This window comes from Pseudorca crassidens, chromosome 18 (genome assembly GCF_039906515.1).
Source record: "Pseudorca crassidens isolate mPseCra1 chromosome 18, mPseCra1.hap1, whole genome shotgun sequence".
NCBI lineage: Eukaryota > Metazoa > Chordata > Mammalia > Artiodactyla > Delphinidae > Pseudorca > Pseudorca crassidens.
This window is the reverse complement of record NC_090313.1, coordinates 60,266,782-60,290,297: the sequence shown is the minus strand read 5'-3', so window position 1 is coordinate 60,290,297 and position 23,516 is coordinate 60,266,782. Positions and strand designations below refer to the sequence as shown.

Genomic DNA, 23,516 nt, shown 5'->3' with positions numbered 1-23,516 from the left:
ATGCAGCCGCCTTTAACCAAAGAAGTGAGAGCTGGGGGCTGGAGAAGAGATTTGAGAAATACATACACAGAGGTGGCACTGGAGACCTTCGTAAGATCGGGCCGTGAGAACGAGGAATAGATGTGGAAAGAGATGATGAATCCTTTACCAAGTGAACAGGTGGAAATAAGCACTGAGAGGTGGGCAGCGGGATGGGAAAAAAAAAAAAGATGCTAAGGTCAAGGTCTACCTAGGCTAGGGATAGAAGGGCCTGCTGGGCAGCTAGATATTTAGGTTGGGAGCTGAGGAAAATAACCCACCGTGAAGGTACAGATTTGACCAAAAACATGTTGAAGGCATGGGAGGAGGTTCATTTGTCTAGGGAAAATGTAAAGAATAAGAAGATGGACAGAAACCCAGAAAACTATTCAGGAAAAAATCCATTTTCCCACCTGTAAAAATAAGGATACACACACGCACCCACACACACACACAGCCCCTGACATATCTACCTTCTTGAAAAATCTGAGGAGCTTTCTTAGAAGTAAAGCTGGTTGTCCTTTAGTGTTACCTCTGGAGAAACCAACTTATTCTCTTCCACATGTGAGGTACTGAATTACTTCTAGGGGGTATATTTCTGCCGAAGAAAATAAGCTAGTTGAGTGACGTATGTATTTAATAATAAACAGTACTGATAGTTTATCAGCGTTATCGCCAAAAATCTGCTCGGCCACTCCGAGCCCAAGTCACCGATGTCAGTAATTCCACTTCAGGCACAAGCTCGGTGGGCTCTGCGTGGAAGCACCGATGCTCCTAGGATATACCGTTCTCTGGCTTTATTTACGTTCTCTCTTCACCCTTCACCCTAAAAAACGTCTCAGTGGGGCTTACCTGCCTTAGGAATCTGTACAAAGGGCGATTTCTCCCGTTTCTCTCTTTTTAAAAAACAATGGAAAACTTCCCACTGTTAATATGTAGCAAAAAGAGGGAAGAAAAATAAAGCCCGTCTGGTCCGCCCTCCCTGGCTGTTGCTACCTTGCAGTTTATGACACACAGATAGAGGAAGGGCTGCCGGAGTGAACGAGGCGGCCCGGCAGCAAGTCCATTCCCGGGGAAACCACGAGCGCCCGTGTGCAGGCGCCTCTGCCGACTTTGTGCCCTGCGATGTCTTCTGTGCGACTTTGAGAGGGGCTGGGGACGATGTCTCACCGCGCGCCCGGCCCAGGCGAGCCCCGCGGGAGGGAGGGAGGGAGGGACCCAGCCAGGCGGGGGCAGAGGGAGCCGCCGCGGACCTTGCAGCGCTGGAACTGGCTCGACTCTCCCAGGCAGTTTTTGAAGTCAGCAAAACAGAAATCGAATTACTATGACGCTGGTGGACGACGCTCAGGGAAAAAGGGGCTTTCTGCCGGCTTAATCGCCATGAGAGATGCAGCGAGTCACCGAACAGCCAAGTGTGTCTACCGTGTGGACCCTGAAGACCGACCTATGTAAGTCAGCCTGCTGTATTTTATTGCTGTATAATTTTCTTTCTGGCTTGAAAGGCTGCTTGGCCGAAATGTAAGCGTTTCAGTGAGAATCTCTAGAGTGGAAAGTTGTCTGCTGATCTTTGCTGAAGACTTTTTCTTTCTTTGATTAACTAAGCCACATGATACAAGCTGACATTCCTGCCGGCAGCCGTGGCGATTCAGCCTAAGACTGACGGAGACCTATAACCCAAAGTACATCCAATTACTATGGAATTAACCCTGGCTGTATTTTTAATTGACTGTCAGTGTAGAGTACCTCCAGCCCCACTGTTTTGGATGGCTTGCTGTTTTAACGCTGCCGTGGCTCAACTAGTATTATCAGCATAACCAACCGAATGAGACAGAGCTAAGAGAGATTCCCGGTAGTTACAAAACTTTTTTTTTTTGGCCAGGATCACATTTTTCTCCCTGACCGCTAAAAACGCAGCAACCTGTATGTTAAAAGTTCATTCTGCTTTTTTGCCCTTGCCTTGGAGAAAAAAATCAAGCCAGACAAAGGATTCTACTGAAATTGTGAAGGAAGGAAATATAAGGAAGCCACCGCAGTTCTTTAACTACTATTGTAATAATGGGAGAAAAAAAGCCAACCAAAGAAGCCCAGCACGTACGCCAGCCTGTGACAGAGCATGGGGACGTAAAGCTGAATGGTGAGCAGAGCCTGTAACTCGGTTTTTCGGTACTTCATCTGCTACAAGTTCCAGCTTAGACATGGATATTCTCTGTGAAGAGAACACTTCTCTGAGCTCAACTACAAACTCCTTAATGCGATTAAATGACGACACAAGGCTCTACAACAACGACTTTAACTCCGGAGAAGCTAACACTTCGGATGCGTTTAACTGGACAGTGGACTCAGAAAATCGAACCAACCTTTCCTGTGAGGGCTGCCTGTCACCACCCTGCTTCTCCTTACTTCATCTCCAGGAAAAGAACTGGTCTGCTTTGTTGACAACTGTAGTGATTATTCTAACCATTGCTGGAAACATACTCGTCATCATGGCAGTGTCCCTAGAGAAAAAGCTGCAGAATGCCACCAACTATTTCCTGATGTCACTTGCCATAGCTGATATGCTGCTGGGTTTCCTTGTCATGCCCGTGTCCACATTAACCATCCTTTATGGTGAGTGGCGTTGGTTTCCCAGCTGTACCCACACTGGTAACAAAGCATGTGCATGTTATTAGCAGATGAGTCAGGGCTCACGGGACAAACTAAGAGCAGGGCTTTGTTTATACAGGAGGGTCTACCATGTTATACTGCTTAACTTTTACTTTTAAAATGAGACCTCACATTTTAAGAAATCAGACAACCTGTCATGTGTGATCACTGGAGAGTTTTGTGCTTTGAAACATGTATATTTTATGCAGGGAGATAAGGTGTTGTGCTGAAAAACATGTACATTTTATGTAGAATTATAAAGGTCCCAACACAGTCATGAAGCAATGACATCTGTCGTTCTGAATCCACTTGGTTTTCGCTCCTTTATATTCTCAACCAAATATTACAGCCCTCAAGACAGGACAGTTTTATCTTTGTCACACTGTTCTCAGCACTTCTAATGGAGTAAAACTTTCCCAATTACCTTGGAACATTTGCAGAGAAAATATTAGTGGTGCAGTAGGTTTACTGTTAAAATATGGAGTCTCCATTAGAATAAATGAATTATACCAGTTTTAAATTGTTCCCTGCCCAGAGAAGCTAATTTGGAAGTGTGCCTTTGAATTAGAACCTCAACTCTAAAAATGCATAGGCATAAACTCCTCCCGTCTGGTTTGGAGGAGGGTGGGAAACACATGGGAAGAGATTAATCTTGCTTTTTTCTCAATAGAGTTTGAAAGAGTCAGACCTCTCAGCAAGTAGGCAGACACTGGGATGGCTTCAGCGGGAAGCAGAATGTGATATTCTTTACAAATTATGAGTAATACAGCTAGATTTCTCTCTTTAAAAGGGGGCAGAGAATCTTCAGACTGCTGATACAGGCACACCGGCAGTCACGCAGGGCTAGAAACAAGTTATGAGCGCTGTCTTTTAGAAGGGATGTTCTGGCCAAGTCTTAAGTGTTAAGAAAAAAAAAAATCAACCCAGCCCCAAGGAATATGGAGGAGGAAGGAGGTGAGCAATGGAGCGCAGGGGCGCCGGTTTACACAAGGTCGATAGTGCTCTTTGCAAGGGCAGCCTCCGCTTGACCACTCACAATGTCACACCAGGATGATTTGATTAAATTCGCCTGTCATTGCCCAGACATCCTGGAGAGGTTCCCGCTTCCTAAAACCCCGCTGCGTTGAAGGCAAACTCCAGGAGTGGGAGATGACTCTCAGAGGGCCTGTCCGGGAACCAAAAGCCCGGTGGGGGGGGTGGGCAGGGGGACCTCCGAGCGGCAGGTGGACCCCCGAGTTGCCCGTGGGGACGAGCAAAGGCCAGCCGGGTTAGAAAGCCAACATCTACCCGGAGCCTCCGGCTCGGGGTGCAACGGCGTCCCCTGGCGGCCACCACTCTGCGCACAGCTGGTTCCTGCCCAGAGATGCCTGGGCAGGCATCTGAACTGTCCCTGAACTGGTCCTGTCCCTGAACTGGTCCTCCGGACACCGCTGGGTGGCTGAGGAAATGCCCCCTCCTTATCCCCACCACGGAAACCCCAACTACGGCCCGCGGCTGCCTCCTTGCAGAGAAAACTCCTCCCAGGCTCAACATCAGTTCCGACCAGGCAAAGCATGGCTTCCCCCCAGGCACTGCTAAGAAAAGTTCTCTCCTTTTAGCTCAAGCTCTCTGCAAATGGTGTGAAAGGCACCAAGTCCAACCTGTATCCTGCACCCTTTACTTTTCTAAATATCGGTGGTGGCATTTTGGTAGCGAGTATGTTTGTGACTAGAGAGTTCGTTCAGCTCTGTGGATCTAGAATGCCGTGAAAGAAAGGTGGTCTTCATAATTTTCCTTCTCACATGTGCACAGATTTAACACCATTGCTTATATTATCAAAACTAATTAAGGTTTATATAACCATTTGATCTCCCTCTAAAACAAACAGGAGACTGCGTCCATAAGGCATACCCTGCCTTCCTAGTGCAGCAGGTGACTTCCTGCAGTGCATCTCACAGGGGAATCCTCTGGGTAGCTTTAAATCACTTTAATGTTGGGGGGCGCCCTCCACCCACCCTGCTGGGCATCAGGACCTACAGAAAAGCTGTCCAGCTGATTCTAATGTGCAGCCCTGGGTGAGAACCACTGCCCTAGGCAAACGTTACCCAAGTGTGGTCCCTGGACCGGCAGCGTCAGTACCAGATGGGAAATTGTTAGAAACGCAAATCCCCCTGCGTCACTGCACTTTCAGAATCAGAACCCCTGGAGATGGGGTCCAGGAGTCCCACTGTAAGAAACCACCTCAGATTCGGAGGCTTGTTAAAGTTTGAGCACCACCGCCCTGAAACACTTCTCAGGACAAGAATACCATGCTTTTCTTTACCACTGTCTTCATTTTCACCCCACACCCCCCAAGTTTGAGTTTAACCCCCAAAGTATTGTTAGGTAATAATTTTTCATTTTCACAAAGAAATTCCCAATCTGGCTTTTTAATCATTTCTTCATTCACATCAGTAGCACTCTTGAGAGACCACTAGATGCCATCACTGTGCAAGACTGAGCAGTTGTAATAATGGCTGAGAGACGGCCTAACCTCAGGGAACCCACAATCTGTGAAAGATATGTGAATAAATAATGACAGCACACTGCAAGAGGTGCTTCAGTAGAGGAACCCATAGTACCTCATAGCTCCTGACCTAAGTCATCTAAAACAAAAAGGAGGGACTTCCCTGGTGGCGCAGTGGTTAGGAATCCGCCTGCCAATGCAGGGGACACGGGTTCGAGCCCTGGTCTGGGAAAATCCCACATGCCATGGAGCAACTAAGCCCATGCGCCACAAAAAAAAAAAAAAAAGAGGTAGATTTTGTTAGGCAGAGGAGACAGAACGAGAGAAACCCCAGGGAGACACACCCTGAGTTTACAACACACCAGCATGATTCCAGCCACAAGAAGTTTTCAAACCTTGTATTCACCCACTGCAATCTTATTGTAGTTAAGTACAGTTGCCATCAGGCTGTTTTGAAATATTGAAAATGTTAATATCTTGTGTTGCCCTTTGCTGTTACCTGTGCCTTTTCCCAGGATGGAAACTGTTCAAACAGGGTAAATTCCACACACCAGAGAAGGTCAAGGTCGCTAACTGATGCTTACCTTCTGCATCTTAGGGTACCGGTGGCCTCTGCCTAGCAAGCTCTGTGCTGTCTGGATTTACCTGGATGTGCTCTTCTCCACGGCCTCCATCATGCACCTCTGTGCCATCTCCCTGGATCGCTATGTTGCCATCCAGAACCCCATCCATCACAGCCGATTTAACTCCAGAACTAAGGCATTTCTGAAAATAATTGCTGTTTGGACTATATCAGTAGGTAAGTAGGAACGGTATTTTGGAATCTCATTTGCAATGACAGTTCATGCCTTCTAAGTAGACCTGTCCTGTTTTGTTGCACTGAACCCTGACATCCTGAATGTACTGTTTTGCTTGTTGCAAGACGTGTTATAGTAATTATTAGATTTGCTTTAGGAAAGAAAAATCTGTTAATGTCACTGGCTGGCGACATAAATTTGTATTTTTTTGCACAGGTAAAAACATATACACCGATAGAGCCAAACGTGAGAATAACTGTGCCATGGCCACCTCCAAACACTTCCCCATCTCACACTTTCAAGTTCACTCAATTCAAGTTTCTAAATTCCTAGATCTTGAGTTTCCCAGAGACCTCAGTGTTTATAATCACTGGACTTGTGGTCAGTATAAGAATACAGAGCCCTATACTGGAGAATACACAGCTTCTGGGGGATAGAGAAGGTACCAGGTGCCGTAATTCAGGAGGAGAAAGAAAGTGAGGACAGAGGATGGTGGCAGAAGTACCCAGCACTTACTGTAAACTTCCTCCTCCTCCTCTTATGATAAAACATGCCAGAGGATTTCAACCCACTTCACTCGGGTTGATTACACACCTTCACCTGTTGCCAGTATTGATCTCCTCTCACACACCTAACAGGAAAGCCCAGGTAGGGGAAGCTAAAGGAACAGCTCCCAGGCAGCTAAGTCAATTGCACCTGTCCCCTAAGCAGGCTTGGTTCATAACCAAAAATTCCCTGGGATTTGTTTTAAAGTTGCCAAGTGGGAACGATGTGCCTGCTTACGGCCACATGGGTGCCAGTATCTACTAACATGAGAAACGGATTTGGTGGCAGGCTTGACATCAAGGACTCCAAACCCTGTTTGCACTGCTGAACTTAATAAGTTCCTTCCTGGGAAACAGAGGTTGCTCCCAAAATACGCTTGGAGTTTCTGGGCCTGTGCAATCTTGGACTCATCCTACTAGGATCAAGAGAATGAAGGACTAGTGGTTCTCGATCCCAGCTGCACATAAAAGCCCTGGGGAGAGTTCTGATTTCATTGGTCCATGGCAGGGCCTGGTGACTGAGGTGCAGCCAGGGTTGAGGAATGAGACAGACAGTTGCTGAGGGAAATGCAATTAGAGGGGCAAGAATAACGTGAATGAAGAGAGCCAGGCTATTGTCAAGTTTACGTAGCTTTACCCCTGGACACTGTCCCATTGGTGAGACAGACGCTGGGAGAGTCACCCAATCTTTTACCCTCAGCCGCATGCCACCCCTCTCCCTGCCTTAGTCAAGCTTAATAAGAGCGGTAGTAGTAAGGGCCGTTTCTGAGCAACGACCAGAGACACAGTCATGTTCAAAGCACCTTATGGAAAATAAGCTGCAGAGAAATAAGTTGCACAGGATGACACAGCTCATAACCAGGAATCACCCTGGGTCAGTCCTATTTGAAAGCCTTACACCCTTACTACTGCCCAGTAAGACAGTCTGCTTCCTCTCCTTCCAGCCATCACCCCAGGAGGCAGGCAGGCTGGAATGAATAGTTGTGGGGTGATGGTCAGGGGTCATGATCCATTTGGCCAAACTTTTACTGCGTAACTACTATGTGCTTGGCACTGAATATACTAAGGTATACATTCAGAGATCTCTGACCACGTGGTCGGGGAAGGCAGATAAGAAAACATAAGAAACGCTGAAGTTGCGTAGGCTGTATATGTGTGTCTGTGAGATGTGTGTCTGAGGAGTTGGTAAAGGTAAGATAATAATGTCTGTTCTAGTGAGGGGGCTTAGCATAGATAGCCTCCCGAATTGTTTTTCTAGTGTTTCTATTTCCATTGTTGTTTTTTTGTTGTTGTACATTTAAATCCTTAGGGTAGACTTTTTGTATATGGTCTAACATGTTTTCTTCTACCAATTATTAGAGCCTTTTCAGTATCTATTGATATCAGTTTTTCCCCTTCAATTTCCTGATGTATCTCATTTTCTTTGTAGATTTTAATATTAAACTGCCCTTTCATGCCTGGAATGTATTCATGAATGAAATTGGATTTCTAGGACTTTGTTAGTTGGTTTATTATTCTTATAAGGTTTCTTTCTGTAGCCTTATTAAATTTGGGAGGGTTCTGATTTTCCCCTAAGGTCTTGAAATATTTAGTAGGAATGTACTTTAAAGGTTACATAGAATTTAGTTCAAATCTTTCTCGTCCTGGTGCCTTTTCAAATGGTGTCTTTAATTATATCACAAACCTCTTCAAAATTTTTCATTTACATTTTCTACATTGTATGCAGCTAATAACCCAAAACAAAGTTTAAGTTATCTTTTGTGTTGATTCTTTTATCATTATTAAGTGTAATGCTATTTGTTTTAAACTCTGCTTCATCTGATACTAGTATAGCTATGCCAGTTTTTTTACGTTGTCATTTTCTGGATATATCCTATTCCATCCTATATACTGTCAAACTCCTTTCTGACTTAATATTAAGTACATTGTAAGAAGCATATAAAGTTGTTTTGTTTCTATCTAGTCAATCTGTCTTTTTCTGTTTAAACTTTTGAAGATTGCCATTTTTTTTAATAAATTTATTTTTGGCTTTGTTGGGTCTTTGTTGCTGTGCGCAGGCTTTTTCTAGTTGAGGCGAGCAGGGGCTGCTCTTCATTGTGGTGCATGGGCTTCGCATTACAGTGGCTTCTCTTGTGCGGAGCATGGACTCTAGGCACGAGAGCTTCAGTAGTTGTGGCTCACAGGCTCTAGAGCCCAGGTTCAGTAGTTGTGGCACATGGGCTTAGTTGCTCCATGGCATGTGGCATCTTCCTGGACCAGGGCTCAAACCCGTGTCCCCTGCATTGGCAGGCGGATTCTTAACCACTACGCCACCAGGGAAGTCCCCAATCTGTCTTTTAATTGGAATATTTAGTTCATTTACATTTAATGTAACCCAGATATATTGGGCTTAAATTTACCCTCTTACAATTTTCTTTTTATTTCCCATTTATTTTATATTCCAGATTTTCTCCATTCTTGCCTTCTTTTAGACTAATCAAGAAGTGTTAATTCATTATTCCCCTTTATAAGCTTGTTAAGTTATCCCATTCTTTTAAATCCTTTTAGTGATTACAGCATTCATTTTTGACCTAAAGGAGGCTAATACAAATTACTTGTATCACCTTTGTTTTTTTGTTTATGGCTGTGTTGGGTCCTCATTGCTGTACGCAGGCTTTCTTTAGTTGCAGCGAGCAGGGGTTACTCTTCATTGAGGTACGTGGGCTTCTCATTGCAGTGGTTTCTCTTGTTGCGGACCATGGGCTCTAGGTGTGCGGGCTTCAGTAGTTGTGGCACACGGGCTCTAGAGCACAGGCTCAGTAGTTGTGGCACACGGGCTTAGTTGCTCCCCAGCATGTGGGATCTTCCCGGACCAGGGCTCGAACCTGTGTCCCCTGAATTGGCAGGGGGATTCTTAACCACTGTGCCACCAGGGAAGCCCCTTATCTCTTCTTAACTGATGCAAAAACCTTAGAATATTTAACTCAATATTGTTATTTTTATAAAAAAAACTTTTATAACATTTTTATTTTGTTTTCCTTTTAAGCATATTTTTGTTCAGTATAGAATTCAAATTTGGCAGTTATCTTTTTTCAGCAATTTATGGGTAACATTCTAAAGTTCTAGCTTATATTGCTTCTTTGTGAGAACTCTGCTGTCAGACTTATTGTTCCTTAGAACAGGGGGGTCCCCAACACCCGGGCCATAGACAAGTACCTGCCTGCAGCCTGTGAGGAACCGAGCTACACAGCAGGAAGTGAGCAGTGGGCAGTGAGCGAGCGAAGCTTCATCTGCCGCTCCCTATCGCTCTCATTACCGCCTGAACCATCCCCCCGCCCCTTCCCCCTGTCCGTGGAAAAATTGTCTTCCATGAAACTGGTCCCTGGTGCCAAAAAGTTTGGGGACCACTGCCCGAGAAACGACCATCTCTTACCACTCTCTGCTGCTTTGGGATTTTTTCTTTGTATTTTAGCAATTTTACTATGATGTGCCTAGATGTGGGTTAGTTCTGGTCTTAACCTACATGGTGTTTGTACTGATTCTGAAGTTTGCAGCTCAATGCCTTTTGTCAGTTGGGGAGGACTCTTGACCGTTATCTTTTCAAATATTGCTTCTGCCCCATTCTCCCTTCCCCCACCCACTTCTTAGACTCCAATTTCTTGTATGGTAGAACTTTTACCCATGTTTATGACTCTTAAATGCTTTTCTACATTTTTCACCTTTTTTCAATTCTTACTTGAGTCTGGATAATTTTACTGACTTTTCTTCTCCTGGGTTACTAATCCTCTCACCAGCTATTTCTAATTTGCTATTTAAACCTATATACTTTATTTTTAATTTGGTACTGCATGTTTAGTTTTAGAATTGCCACTTGATTCTTTTTATAGATTCTGGTTCTCTGGAATAACTCTCCATGTTTTCATCTATTTTCTTAAATACTAATCACAGGTATCTGGGTATCTGAGTAACCCGGGAATTTCTATTTTCTGGGGTCTTTTTCTGCTTGGTTCTGTCAGCTGGTAAGCCTGGTAATTTTATTAAACACTGACAATGGGGGAGAAAAATGTGGATACTCCACTGATGTTCTCATTCTTCAGACAGGGGTCCTTTAACTTTAGCAGGCAGTTAGAATAGGTCCCCTAAATCTAATCAGGGATTAAGCTAGGTTTAGGCTGAGTTTTTGTAACCACTGGTCTGTTTTCAGTTTGCCCTTACACCTGGGATATATTCCTCCATGCGCTCAGACGGAGGACCAAGGTGTTCTCCATTTTGAAGAGCCCTAAACTCCAGTTTCTGTCTCCTCAGCCCTATAAGGCTGCTAACTCTTTCTGAAAATTGTTTAATTGGGAGTACAGTTGATTTACAATGTCATGTTAGTTTCTGCTATACAGCAAAGTGAATCAGGGGCTTCCCTGGTGACACAGTGGTTAAGAATCCGCCTGCCAATGCAGAGGACACCGGTTCGAGCCCTGGTCCGGGAAGATACCACATGCCGCGGAGCAAATAAGCCTGTGCACCACACCTACTGAGCCTGCGCTCTAGAGCCCACAAGCCACAACTACTGAGCCCGTGTGCCACAATTACTGAAGCCCACACACCTAGAGCCCGTGCTCCACAACAAGAGAAGCCACCACAATGAGAAGCCCACGCACAGTAACGAAGAGTAGCCCCCGCTCGCCACAACTAGAGAAAGCCCGCACACAGCAAAGACACAACACAGGCAAAAATAAATTAATTAAAAAGTCAATCAGTTATCCATATCCACTTTTTTTAGATTCTTTACCCATATAGGTCATTACAGAGAATTGAGTAGACTTCCCTTCTCTAGAGTAGTGTGTATATGTCTCTACTCAACCTCTCCATCTGTTCTTCTAACAAGTCGGTAAGCGCCTTAAAGGGAAAGGAGGCTCATACTATTACCTTACATTTTTCCTCTTCCCTTCACTCCAGAATCCTAACCCCTGAAATCCTGACTGCTTAGACAGCCCTAACACCAGTTTTTGATCTCCCAATCCCCGCTGAGACACAGTTTGGGGCCTTGAATTTTGCTTTATTTGACACTAATATTCCATACCTCCTCCTCGTTTGCATCTTTCCAGGCTATCTTTTCTCACCTCTTCATTTTTAATATCTTTGTTCTTTTAATAAACATATTTTCACAAGTAACTTACAGATGGATTTTTTTAAAATAAAATCTGACAGTCTCTGCCTTTTGCTATTGAAAGTCAGCCTGTCTCCATTTACTGTGACCATTGACATAATTGGTTTTATTCCTCCCGTTTTACATTCATCATGTATCTTTCTTTGTAAGAGTTCATTTTCTTCCCCATTTCATGTTTGCTGACTTACACAATGTTTTTTTCATTTCCCTCGCCCCATCCCGTTAGTTTGAATTTCTACTTGGCTTTTCCACTCCTTCGTGATTATAGTCCCATCCCAAATAATCATTACACTGATATTTCTATTATTATATACAAAATAAATAACCCCACTAAACCGTTTTATTTCCTCATTCACCCCGAGTCCCAATTCATAGGTTTTTCTATAATTTTAAAGTAACCTAGTGGCACAATAGATCTTCAAGTCAAAAAATGCAGAAACCATAAAGATCGATATAGACATAGCTGACTACACTAGAAATAGTACATTTTATGTGGCTAAAATCAATATAAACAAAGTCGAAAGAAAAATTTCAATGTCTGTGAATAACAGACCAAGGGTTGCTACCCTTAGCATACAAAGAGCACCCACATTTTGATAAAAAATGAAAAGACAAGCAACCCAACAGGGAAATAAGCAAACTATATGAACAGGCAATTCACAGAAAGTTAAATGGACAAAGTTCATGAGAAACGCTCAGCCTTTTTACAGTCATGGAAATGTAATTTAAGACAACAATGCAGTACTATCACCCATCTGATTGGCAACATTAAAATGAGTGAAAACACCCACTGCAGTTTTGGATATGGTACCCTATGTACTCAGATTCTGTTTGTGTGAATTTGAATTGTTTGTTCTTGGACAATCTAGCAAGAGTTATTCAATATTAAAATGTGACCTACCAACCCCACTTGAGAGAATCTGTTCTACAGAAACACAAAAGTACACTTAAGAATCTATGGGAATTTGGGGAAATAGCAGAAAAGTGGAAAGGCTAGGTCATGGCTGAATGTACTATTTTTGCCTAAATTATGGAATATTTTGCAGCTCTTAAAAATATCGAGTTGGGGTTATTTGATATTCCACCGGAGGAATGTTAAGTGCAAAAAAATAAAATAAGTTGCGTGTGGTATGCACGGTCTGGGCCCATTAGGGTAAGATAATAGTAATGATATATGGATACATTTACATATTAGCACTGAGAAACTCCTGAAAGATTTCACACTTGTCAAGAAGGTAAAATTAGCCATAAGAACAAAATAATGCCATTTACAGCAACATGGATGGACCTAGAGATTGTCATACTGAGTGAAGTCAGTCAGACAGAGAAAGACAAATACCATATGATATCGCTTACATGTGGAATCTAAAAAAGGGTACCAGTGAACTTATCTACAAAACAGAAAGTGTGACAAATGTAGAAAATAAACTTATGGTTACCAGGGGGTAAGGGATGGGGAGGGATAAATTGGGATTGACATATACACACTACTACGTATAAAATAGATAACTAATAAGGACCTACCATACACCTGAAACTAACACAACACTGTAAATCAACTACACTCCAATAAAAATTTAAAAGAAATGTATACAACATAAAAAAGGTAAAATTAGAATGATAGGATTGTTATATTTTCCCTTATATATTTCTGTAGAGTTTTGCCACAAGTATGATGATGATGAAAGTGCTTTAGATGATCAAGAATGAAACAGTCACACCTGCATCATGGGAGGGAGGGCTCTATGGAGGAGGTGGCTGACCCTCAAAGTTTGCGAGGATCTAACAGATGGCAACCTTGGTGACCACATCATAGATTACTCAAGTTTTCTTGCACTGAGTATTTCTGCAATTAGCCTCTTCTTTCCCCTCCTTACTGCAACCGGCTTGGTCATCTTATTTTCGCCAAGGATTCTATCTAACTCTGAGGAAAATGAACATAATTACAAATCAGTTGAGTTTTCTACTTGTGAGCTTCTCTGAGTAAAGAAGTGATAAGAGTAAAGATTGAAGCATTAGATTAAGAATGATCCTGAGGTTCTCTGGATTTGATTTTGCCTTCATAAACCCAGTTCCCTTGATCAGGGGAAACCATGACTTCAACTACAACATATAAAATGAGCAAACCTTTTCCTCATGATGATTGCCTTGCTAATGCCATGTGAGAAGAGAAAGTAATGCTACTTATTCCTTGACCATCCTTAGCAGGTTAAAGTACATATTAGATAGAAAATGTGAAAATGACTATTTTCACATTGTCATACCCTGACAAGCAAGCAGAGACACCAATTTTTTTCTTGTGCTCATTTCATTGCAGAAATATATTTGCAGCTCATAGAGTAATTTTGAAGTATCATGAGTGTAAATAAGATTTTTTTCCTCAAGGCTAAGCATGACTTTGTACTTTATGCACTATTACTTTTATAATAGGAGAGACAAGCTGTGTCCATTTATTTTGTCCTTTGCCTTCACAAACTGGGACACCACACATAGAACCCTAAACTAAATGCTTAGAACACTGGGCCCAACCTCATACCTTCAGGCAGGTCAAAAAAACCTACCTTCCTAGACAGTGCGGCTGAATAAGGCAGGTTTGAGGGAGAGTGAAAATGATATATGTCACTATAGTTTTAAATTGTATTTATCTGATCATATAGTATTCTGAGGATCTTTTCATGTTTGTGAGCAAATGTATATTATGTTTTCTATGGTTGGCTGCTTAGTTTTTGCTGTAGAATTTGGTGGTTATAAGCAAAAGCCTGGAGCCAAATATCTGGCTCTGTCCCCATAAGCTGTGTAACCTTGGGCAAGTTACTTAACCTCTCTGCACCTTCAGTTCCTGATGAATAAATGATAATAATAGTACATATATTGGTGAGGTTGCTTTAATGATTAAATAAATACAGCATTTGTCTCATAAATGTTAAGAGCTGACAACATCATTTGAACTCCTTTCTGTGAGGTTCTTGGACTTTTCCTAACATAAAGTAGAAGAATTAACTTTGTCTGTATTTTCACGATTTGTGTATTCCCAGTGTGTTGTCACTTGCCATTGTTTATAGTGGTTTTCTTTTCCCCCACATGGACTTTTATGTAATTTTATCTATAAATGTTCTTTTCTCCTTAACGGCTTCTGAGTTTTGAATCATGACTAAAATTGCCTTTCCCACTGCAAAGTTATAAGAGGAATTTCTTCCATATTTTCTTCCATTATTTTTATGGTTTTGTTTTATACATTTAAGTCTTTGACCCATTCAGGATTTAACCTGTGGTTCAATCTTATTATTTCTACACAGCTACTCATTACATCACTTATTTCCCCCACTGATTTGATATGTCACCCTTAGTACACTCAGTTCTCATGTATGTATTTAGGTTTATTTCTGGACTTTATATTCTATTGATCAGTCTGCTCATTCACTTGCAGTATATTTTTAATTGAGGATATGTAATAATATGGCTTTTATTACCTCTTAAATCTAGTATTCCTTCATTGCTTTCTTTCAGACTTTTCCTGACCATTTTCATTTGCTTCTTTGAGTTTTTTAGGAACGAGCTTCTATCTAGTCCCAGAAAAGAAAATCTTATTAGAGCTGCGTGTAACTTTTTAAGTCAACTTTCTAGACCTTTTTCCTGGCATACCTGTGTACTATTTTTGGTCTTGTTTATTTTTTGTGGTTGTAAGCAGCCTCCAATTCTATATGGAATAAAGTGAAAGTATATAACCAAATAAAACGTAAATGTTAGCACTTAGGTTTAAAAATTTTTGAATGCATGTTTAGGTCCAAAAGGAATAATATTGAAATATGTATGTTGAGTATTCCTATCATACCGTATCTTCTGGGGGAAAAAATGGCTTGGAAAAACACAAAATAAATTAGCTGAATGAAATGGGCTCAAAACCAGATGGTGTTCTGTTGCCCTTTAGAGTGGGGGACATCCCTAACTCCACTGTCAGAAACAAATATGTCTGAGGAGCCCACTTTGGAGTCTCTCCTCTAGGACCTTGCAGGTTCAGGCCCGAGTCCCTTACTGCCAGGAGTCAGCCTAGGAACTGGGTTTCAGATACTCATCGTGCAACCAGGACAGGAAAGGACTTGGGTTACCTGTTCTCTCTCCCACTGCTTAGAGTTCACATTGTAGGTGAGCATCTACCGAGATACAAAAGGAACCTTGTGAAGAATTAGTCTAAGTCGCCTTTCCCTCAGTTTCTCTATCTTCTAATTTCTCTCCTGGGTGAAGTAAAATCGCCTCCCCTTTTTCCCCATCTTTTTTGTCCCTGTCACAATGCATTAGCGCATCAGAGGTCCAGGAAGGAGCTCTGGGCACTGCCGCAGCCTGCAGGTGAGCAGGTTGGTGTCCAGGAGCAGGGATGTTCACAGCCGTGGGGAGAGGGGGCTGCTGACCTTCCCTAGGGTGCTTCAGCACCCGAGAGCTGCCAAGGAGCCAGCTGTCACTGTCACTGCCCTGAAACAAAGCCTCTGCAGGGTCGCCACTCAGCCCATCTCCTTCTCTTAGAACCCTGAGTGCAGCGGTCCTGTCCCTCTCTGTACACGGGTGCAGGGAATCTAGGGACATCTCCCCCACCAGACCACCTCTTCTCATACTTAAGCACATAACGTCACAAAAAAGACTGTGCTCTTGGAGGATGTGTCCTTCGTTGTCCTTCAGGACACCATCCCATGGGTAAGAGGAGACTGACTGGCCTGGGCAGCTCAGAGCCTTCCAGAGTGACAGCTGACTTCTCTCTGCATGGCAGACTCTAGCCATAGCCATGGGACTACGTGCTGAATGAAACAGCACTTAGTAGCATACACTCTCCACGGCCACGGCCACGGGAAACTGGTGGGCAAAAGTAAGAAATGACCCAATGAAAAAGAACCGCTTTATCCTTTGTTAATTTGACCTTCGTCATAGACTGAGTTTCTTGGCTTTTAGCTCATCATTCTTCCAAGGAGAAGAAGTTAGAGGAGGAAGCAAAGGACTGGGACTCCTGTTGCTTCTGGCCACTTAAAGCAGAGGACTACCATCCACATATGGCCCCCTCCTGCCCTTGGACCGTGTCAGGGACTCACAGGCTATGGAGGCATACACTTGCTCCAAATCTATCCATCCTTTTTGGGCCGCAGGTAGGAATCTTCACTAAGTCCTGAGCGATAGCAGATCATCTGATCCATTTGTTATCACCCGCACCCTTTGTGCCCTGGCACCTGTTCTTTCAGTGGTAACAAAACGCCAACCCTGCACAACCAGACTTGACTGTTGCTGTGTTCTGTAACCAAGCGCTCCTGGAGAAAAAGTCACATGCTGTGAATCGGACACCACCTATCTGTGGTTTCCAACCTTGCCTCGACTCTCATTGCTATCAATCCTTTTGCTTTGTCCTTAGTGGATTTTTTTTCCAAGTCTTTTTCCTATTCAAGTCTTCTTAGCAACCCGAGGTGCCATTCTCTAAGCAGACAATCTTACTCCCTTTTGCCCTAAGAAGGGGCCGTCAGGCACAATTCGTTTTCTGTTTCTACTCCCACGTGCCAATTCCACTTTCAGTTCTCAATTTCCAAATGGGTATCCCAAGACGACGCAGGTTCTTCCGTACTTTGTCTCTACCTCCTATCCCTCCCAGAAGAATCTTTCCTGACTTCTCTCCATCTCCCTCCCTGGTTTATTTTAATTCCCTGAAGATTCTACTCATTTGCTCCATTTTGTCCCCTCTCGTTTGTACCTCCAAGCACCATCCAGCTTTGACCTTCCTCCTTTTTTACTGTTCAAGGTCACCAAAACCTTCCTGATTCCCAATTAAATCCAAAAGATTGTTTCTATTTCAATAATGTACTCAAGTAATACATGAATACATCCTCAAAGGGAGAAAGTCAAACGGCTCCCACTACAGGGAATAGACGTGAACTTGCCCTTCATCGCTCCCTGTGTCTCCAGACCAGCACCCACAGGTACTATGCTGACCTTGAACTTCTCTGTGACCGTTCAATGCGGAGCATAGCAGGAGAGGAGGGAGTCTTGCCAAGCAAAGCCCCCTCAGCCCCCTTCTACTGGTATATCCTTCGACTCTGGGCTTGCATGTCAAGCTATGCCCTCCAGACCCTGCTGACCTCTGGTGCAGTTTTTTCTTTCGTTTTGGCCCTTTCATCAACTTCTACTTCTCTCTAAACCAGGTCCCATCTGCTGTCTTCCAGAGATTCCTCCATCATTTGTGAAATACTAACGAGATGACATTTTCATGGGTTATAATTTATTCTGATCAATGTGCTTTATCTTCTCTAATCATTAAATGGAATTTTAGGAGGGAGTAGAGACACATGGACACTGCTTGGATACTACCTTGATCCAAATTTTATTTATACATATCATACCTTATCTACTATTCTTTTATGCATTTATTTGTGTGTATTGACGTCTCCTCTTTGAAACTGTCTCCTTCCTCATCACCCTCTCCTCCCTCTCTGATCAGTTGCTTTTGTAAGCTCCTTTTTCTCTTATCCCTTATATGGTAGTGTTCCCTAGAGATCCATTCTCTACCTTCTCATTTTTTCTCCTCCTTGCTTTTGCTGGGTCCTTTCCATTTCCATGGATTCAGCTATCAGCAGAACACTGACGAACTAACAGATCTGTACTTCAGCCCACAGTGCTCCCCAGGGCTTCAAACTCCTGCATCCAACTATGTGCTTCTAGCCAGAAGGCCCACAGGAACCCCAGTCTCACCAGATCAAAAGCTGTGCTCATCGTCTGCCATTCCTCCTCCTGAAATCCCCATCTTAGAACACGGCATTAATATCTGCTCAGTCACTCGATACCCAAAATTCCTCCCCTTGCTTTCCTCCACATCTAAGCAATTGACTAGTCCTTTGGTTTTTTGGGTGTCACTTGCTAGTTGTTGCATACATCAGCCTTCTCTCCTTTCATTCAGCCCCATCATCTGTCCTGTGTCACTGCACACATTTCCCTGGCCACAGGGTTTGGGGTTTTCCGGTTTTTTGTTTTGTTTTTGCCATCAGTCTCCACCTTGTCACCAAAATCACCATATGAAATAAAGGTTTAACTAAATCCCTCTCTTGTTGGAAACACTTGAATGCCTTTGCTGCCAACGGATTATAGATTCTTCAGTGAGAGACACAAGGCCCTGTAAGTATGGTCCCTGTCCACTCTTCCATTTCATCTCCCACCATACTTTGCCTCACATTTTCTTCTCCAGTTACAACACACTGTCCCTAATTCCCACATCATTTCACCTTAATTTTTGCATCTTCTGCTTCAAATGCCTTCTCATCTCCTTGCTTGGCTAATTTCTACTATTCTTTTGGCACCACCTCCTCCAGGAAGCCTTCTTGGTTTTTTTTTTTATTTGGAAACAACCAACATTTTATTATCTTTCCAGCTCTGTGGGTTGACTTGGCCTCCACTGGGTGCTTTTCTGCTCCATGTGCTGTTGGCTGGGCCTCTAGTGGACAATCTGAACTGGACATCTGCCATGGAGAACTTACATGGCTGGTGGTTGACGCCAGCTGTCGGCTGGGAGCTGAGCTGGGGCCAGACACTGAGTGTCTCGGTTCTCCTCTCCTCCAAGGAGCCTTGGGCCCCTCAGAGCATGGTGACTGTGTTCCAAGGAGTGGAAGCTGCCAGGCTCAGGAAGCCTTCTTGATTTCTCCCTTTTCCCCAAGGATTAGGTACTTGCCCTGCTTGGAGTCTTCCACAACCTCAACATGTATTATCTTTTCACATATTATAATCATCTGTTTATTCCCTCACCAGATGAGTTCCCAGAGAAAACAAAAAAATATATACTTCCTCTTAAGCCCAAGTTATATAATAGATAATGCCTATCCAAAAATTAATTTCTAGAGTCAGAGGCTGAAAGCATCTTTAAGAAACTTATTTCCTTGTGCACTTGGTTTCAAAAACGTATTTTTAGATTGCTTTCCCCATAATCTAACTACTTTTATTTTTCTACGTAATACCAATCACGTTGTGGTTATTGTAAATGCCTAATTAGTAGGGTCTGTAAGAAAGATGTGGAATTTTTCCCCACCAGATGGTGAGTTTGAGTTTGAGATTTTAAGACCTATTTGGAAAGTGTAGGACAATCGTCCCACTCCTAAGCCCAGTTCTCTCAAGTCAGAATCTACATAGCATCTCAGGGTAGTTTTCCATTGGCTGCTTTTTTTTTTTTTTTAAACTCATTATGAGAAGGCAGGTAATGTGTCTCTTAGAGGCCTCATGGGTCTCCCAGGAAGAACCTCACTGTTGCAGCTGGACATCAGTGGGGTCTCCACATTCTACAGTCCAGACATCAACTTTGCAAGTTCAGATTTTTCCCCTGCTTTGCCCAGGAATAATCACACTCTGGGAAGTTGACTTACAAGAGTCAAATTCCAATAAGCTGACTTATTTAATACATAGGTAATATATACCCATTTTCCTGGACCCATACACCGGGAGTCTCCTTCCTGGCAGGGCAATCCTTTCAGATGGCTGTACAAAATAGCAACGTGAAGTAAGGGAGGATCCGTAATGGGCCAGAGGCAGTACAAGCATGTGAGGGACACAGTGAGAACTGAACAAATATACAAGCATGTAGCAAAGAGTTTGACGCATACATTTAAGTTTTAAAATGTGAATCAAAATATAAGTACACAGCAAAGGGCTTTACAGTCTAATGGAGGAAGATCTATAACAGAAACCAGAATTTGCCATTATAATAAAAATGAAAAGAACTCAGCAGAATTGGCGATGAGAGAAGGTTGTATGAAAACAGACATTTGAGTTGAGCTTTGAAAAAGGGGAAAAAGTTGGGAAAATGGAGAATGAGACGGAACTCTCCAGAAAGAGAATAATGCAGGCAAAAGCCATGATATAACTTGATAAACAAAGGATTGAGATATCAAAATATCCTTTAAAGGATGTCTAAATTCATCTAACTCTAACTGATGAGTTGGATGCCCTTTTCCACTCTAGGGATATTTGTCTTTAAATAAGCAAGACCGGTCATCAAGTATCAGAACATCTTTCCCCTGGACAGCACTGAAAGAATGCTGAAGATTTCTTAGCTCTCGGACTCTTTCAATATTTCATCTCAGTCATCAAAATAGTCCATTATATATAAACGTTATGGCTCTAAGACTGCTTGCATTAGTCATGTTACAGGTGCTGGCTAAGAGAGGCACCTTGGAGTCTCAGATAAACAGGAAGATATGTTTTTAATCAGAAACATTTTCAGAACTTTCTTCTACAGAGTTGCTTCTAGGAAGAATTCTGCAGATGAAGAGTTTCATCCATTTTATTGTGATCCTTCTTGATTTTAATTCTAGAAGGTGGTACCTTCTGGTCTTGCCCTGTATTCTGCTCTCTTGCTTAGTGAGGGGTAACAGCCTTTAGTTTTGGCCACAGAGTCCGGAAGTATGAAGTATGCTGGTATTTTAAAATGTCTTCCTAAATTTAGTTTCTAATCTAGCCTCACATTTCTTATTTTTTAAATTAAAGCTTGATTTCAGGAGTTAGGACTGTTGGCTATGGTGGGGTGTAGAGGTGGATAGAAACTTTTGCTCAATTCCTATTAGAATATGCCCATGAGAACCTTTATGATAAGTTATCAATGCTTGCCATTATCTTAGATTTTTAAAACATTTCCAAAATTAGTTACATTGCTCTATATTCCATAGGATGGATTCTTTTTCATATTCCTATTCCTTTTTAACTCCCAGATGAACTATTGTAAAGGTTTATATGGGTGACCTTGTTTACAGGCTGTACTCAGATGGTTAAAACATAACCAAGCTAATGCCCACTGTGTGTTTTATTCAAAGAAACCACCCAGTTTTTCCATTTGATATAGGAACTTTAGAAACCACCCAGTTGATATAGAAACCAAAAGTCTGTCTACTCAGGGGTTCTCTTTTTTCCTCTAATACAGCAATTAACCCACCTATTGGGTAAGGGCTGTTGCTTATTCAACTTTTTGTTTCATCCCATGAAAGATATTCAAGTCTGTCTGGAAGAAAGCTGATCTCCATTTATTGTCTGTCTTCGGCACACTGGTTATTGTGTCTATTTCTGCTTTAGGCCCTGGCTTCTGAACCCCTGGTAGATGTCCATGATGTACCACAAACCACGTACCTGTGGCTTCTCTACTTAAAGGGAAAGGAGAGATGCCTTTTATGTTTCTCAGCTACCCCAACTCGCCAACATCTTCCCATAGTCTGTCAGCGTTCTGTTGTGGCTCCAACCATTCTATTCAGGCATCAGCATTCTTGGATGTGCACTGAGCCACCATGCTTTGGACGGTTGGGATGCAGAGACAACAACCCTGCCCTTCTATCAGTGTGTTTAACTGACATGCTCCCCAGATATACTTGAAGACAGTATCCCGGTTGGTTTTGTCTCCTGAAGACATCTATCTGACCCATATAAGATGGGAAAAATGTCTAGATTTAACCACATATAGGTGCTCAATTATGCTTGTTGATTGAATAAATAAAAGGAATGAATGAACAAAAAAAGGAGGGAAGAAAGAAGAAAGGATAGGAAAATAAAGAGAGGAGGAGAAACAGGGAAGCCTGTTGTAATTTTTCCCTGATAGCAAGTCATCTTTAGAATGTCCACCTGCGCCCATTTTGCATCTGGGAGCGTCACCTGGCAAAGGACAGCAAATAAAAATTTACAAGAACATCTCGATTGTAGCTCCTCTAGTATTTTCAGATTTAATGTCTGTTTCCATAGAAACAGGTTTGGCAAGGCTTGTCATAGAAGCTAAGAATGCGAGACACATACCATGAAAATGTCACATTCTAACTTCAAGCAAAGCTAACTCATGGTTTTGTCTTTTCAATAACTTAGTGCTTTAAACTCAGCATCAGAGAGCCTTATTAAGAAATAGTTTCATTACATTAATGAGGGTTTCATTTTTGACTGTTTATGTATATCATAAAAGTGAAAGTCATTACAGGAGCAGTGTTACTAGGGAATGTCCTCGGAGGAGTGGAGAACTTTGGGATACCGGGTATGGCCTTCAGAACGAAGTCTCCACCAGCCACCCTTTCCTCAGTGAATGGTCTTAGCCAGCACTTGCTCACCTGCCTGTGTTGTTGTCTTCACATTTGGCTAAACCGTTTATAAGTGTTAGAGAAAGCTGAGTGAGACTCAAAGATAAACAGTGAACTAGTTCTCTAAGCATCCCTCATAACCACTCTCAGACCAGTTTCTGAAACAATGTGAAAGACACAAAAACAATGACCCATCACTGAAGACCGTTTCACCCTTGGATGAGAAACTGTTGCTGTGAAGGATGACTTTTCTCTAAGGAAACAATGGAAGTGTGTTAGAATCACATATTCTTAGGGTCCACTCCCAGATAATCTGATTCGGGAGAAACCAAAGGGAAGCCCAAGAATTGGTGTGCACCAAGCAGCACTGTCTGAACTATCAGTTTAGAATTGGGATGGACCTTTTAATATCTATTCTCAGGGATCGCCTCACATATGCACTTTCTAAAATTTCAGATAAGTACATTGCACGTACCCTTGTTTGCAACGAACCAATGATAGTGTTGCACAGAGCTGTCAACCCGTGCAGTAGAGCATACTGGGTTTTTAACCTCTCAGGTGCAGGGAGGAGTCATGTCTTATTGTCTTTGATTCACTCATCACTAGCACAGTAGGCACTTGATAAATGCTGGCAAAACTGACCATTAATGAGCCAATCCTGATTTCCTCAACCAGGTGCATTGGCCTTGGATTCTTTATAATCTTTTATCTTTGATTTAAAATCTAAATTTAAGAACGGTTTTCATTCCAAACTGGTCAAGGTAACAAGGTACCTTCTCACATTTCAAAGAGCACCATGATATTTTAAAGCTATCATTGCACATCATGAACATGACC

At 42.6% G+C, this 23,516-nt stretch overlaps 1 protein-coding gene across 2 annotated transcripts in view; it reads left to right on the top strand.

Moving 5' to 3' along the window:
* Positions 1-999: 999 nt before the first annotated feature.
* Positions 1,000-23,516, top strand: part of HTR2A (5-hydroxytryptamine receptor 2A) — a 59,329-nt gene continuing 36,812 nt past the window's right edge. Inside the window, exons 1-2 of one of the 2 annotated variants that reach the window (XM_067712998.1) lie at positions 1,000-1,466; positions 5,745-5,945. In XM_067712998.1, the coding sequence (XP_067569099.1) occupies positions 1,406-1,466; positions 5,745-5,945 (262 nt within the window). In that variant the 5' untranslated portion in view covers positions 1,000-1,405. Of the gene's footprint in view, positions 2,626-5,744; positions 5,946-23,516 lie in introns of both variants that reach the window. The other variant, XM_067712997.1, reaches the window with a different exon arrangement.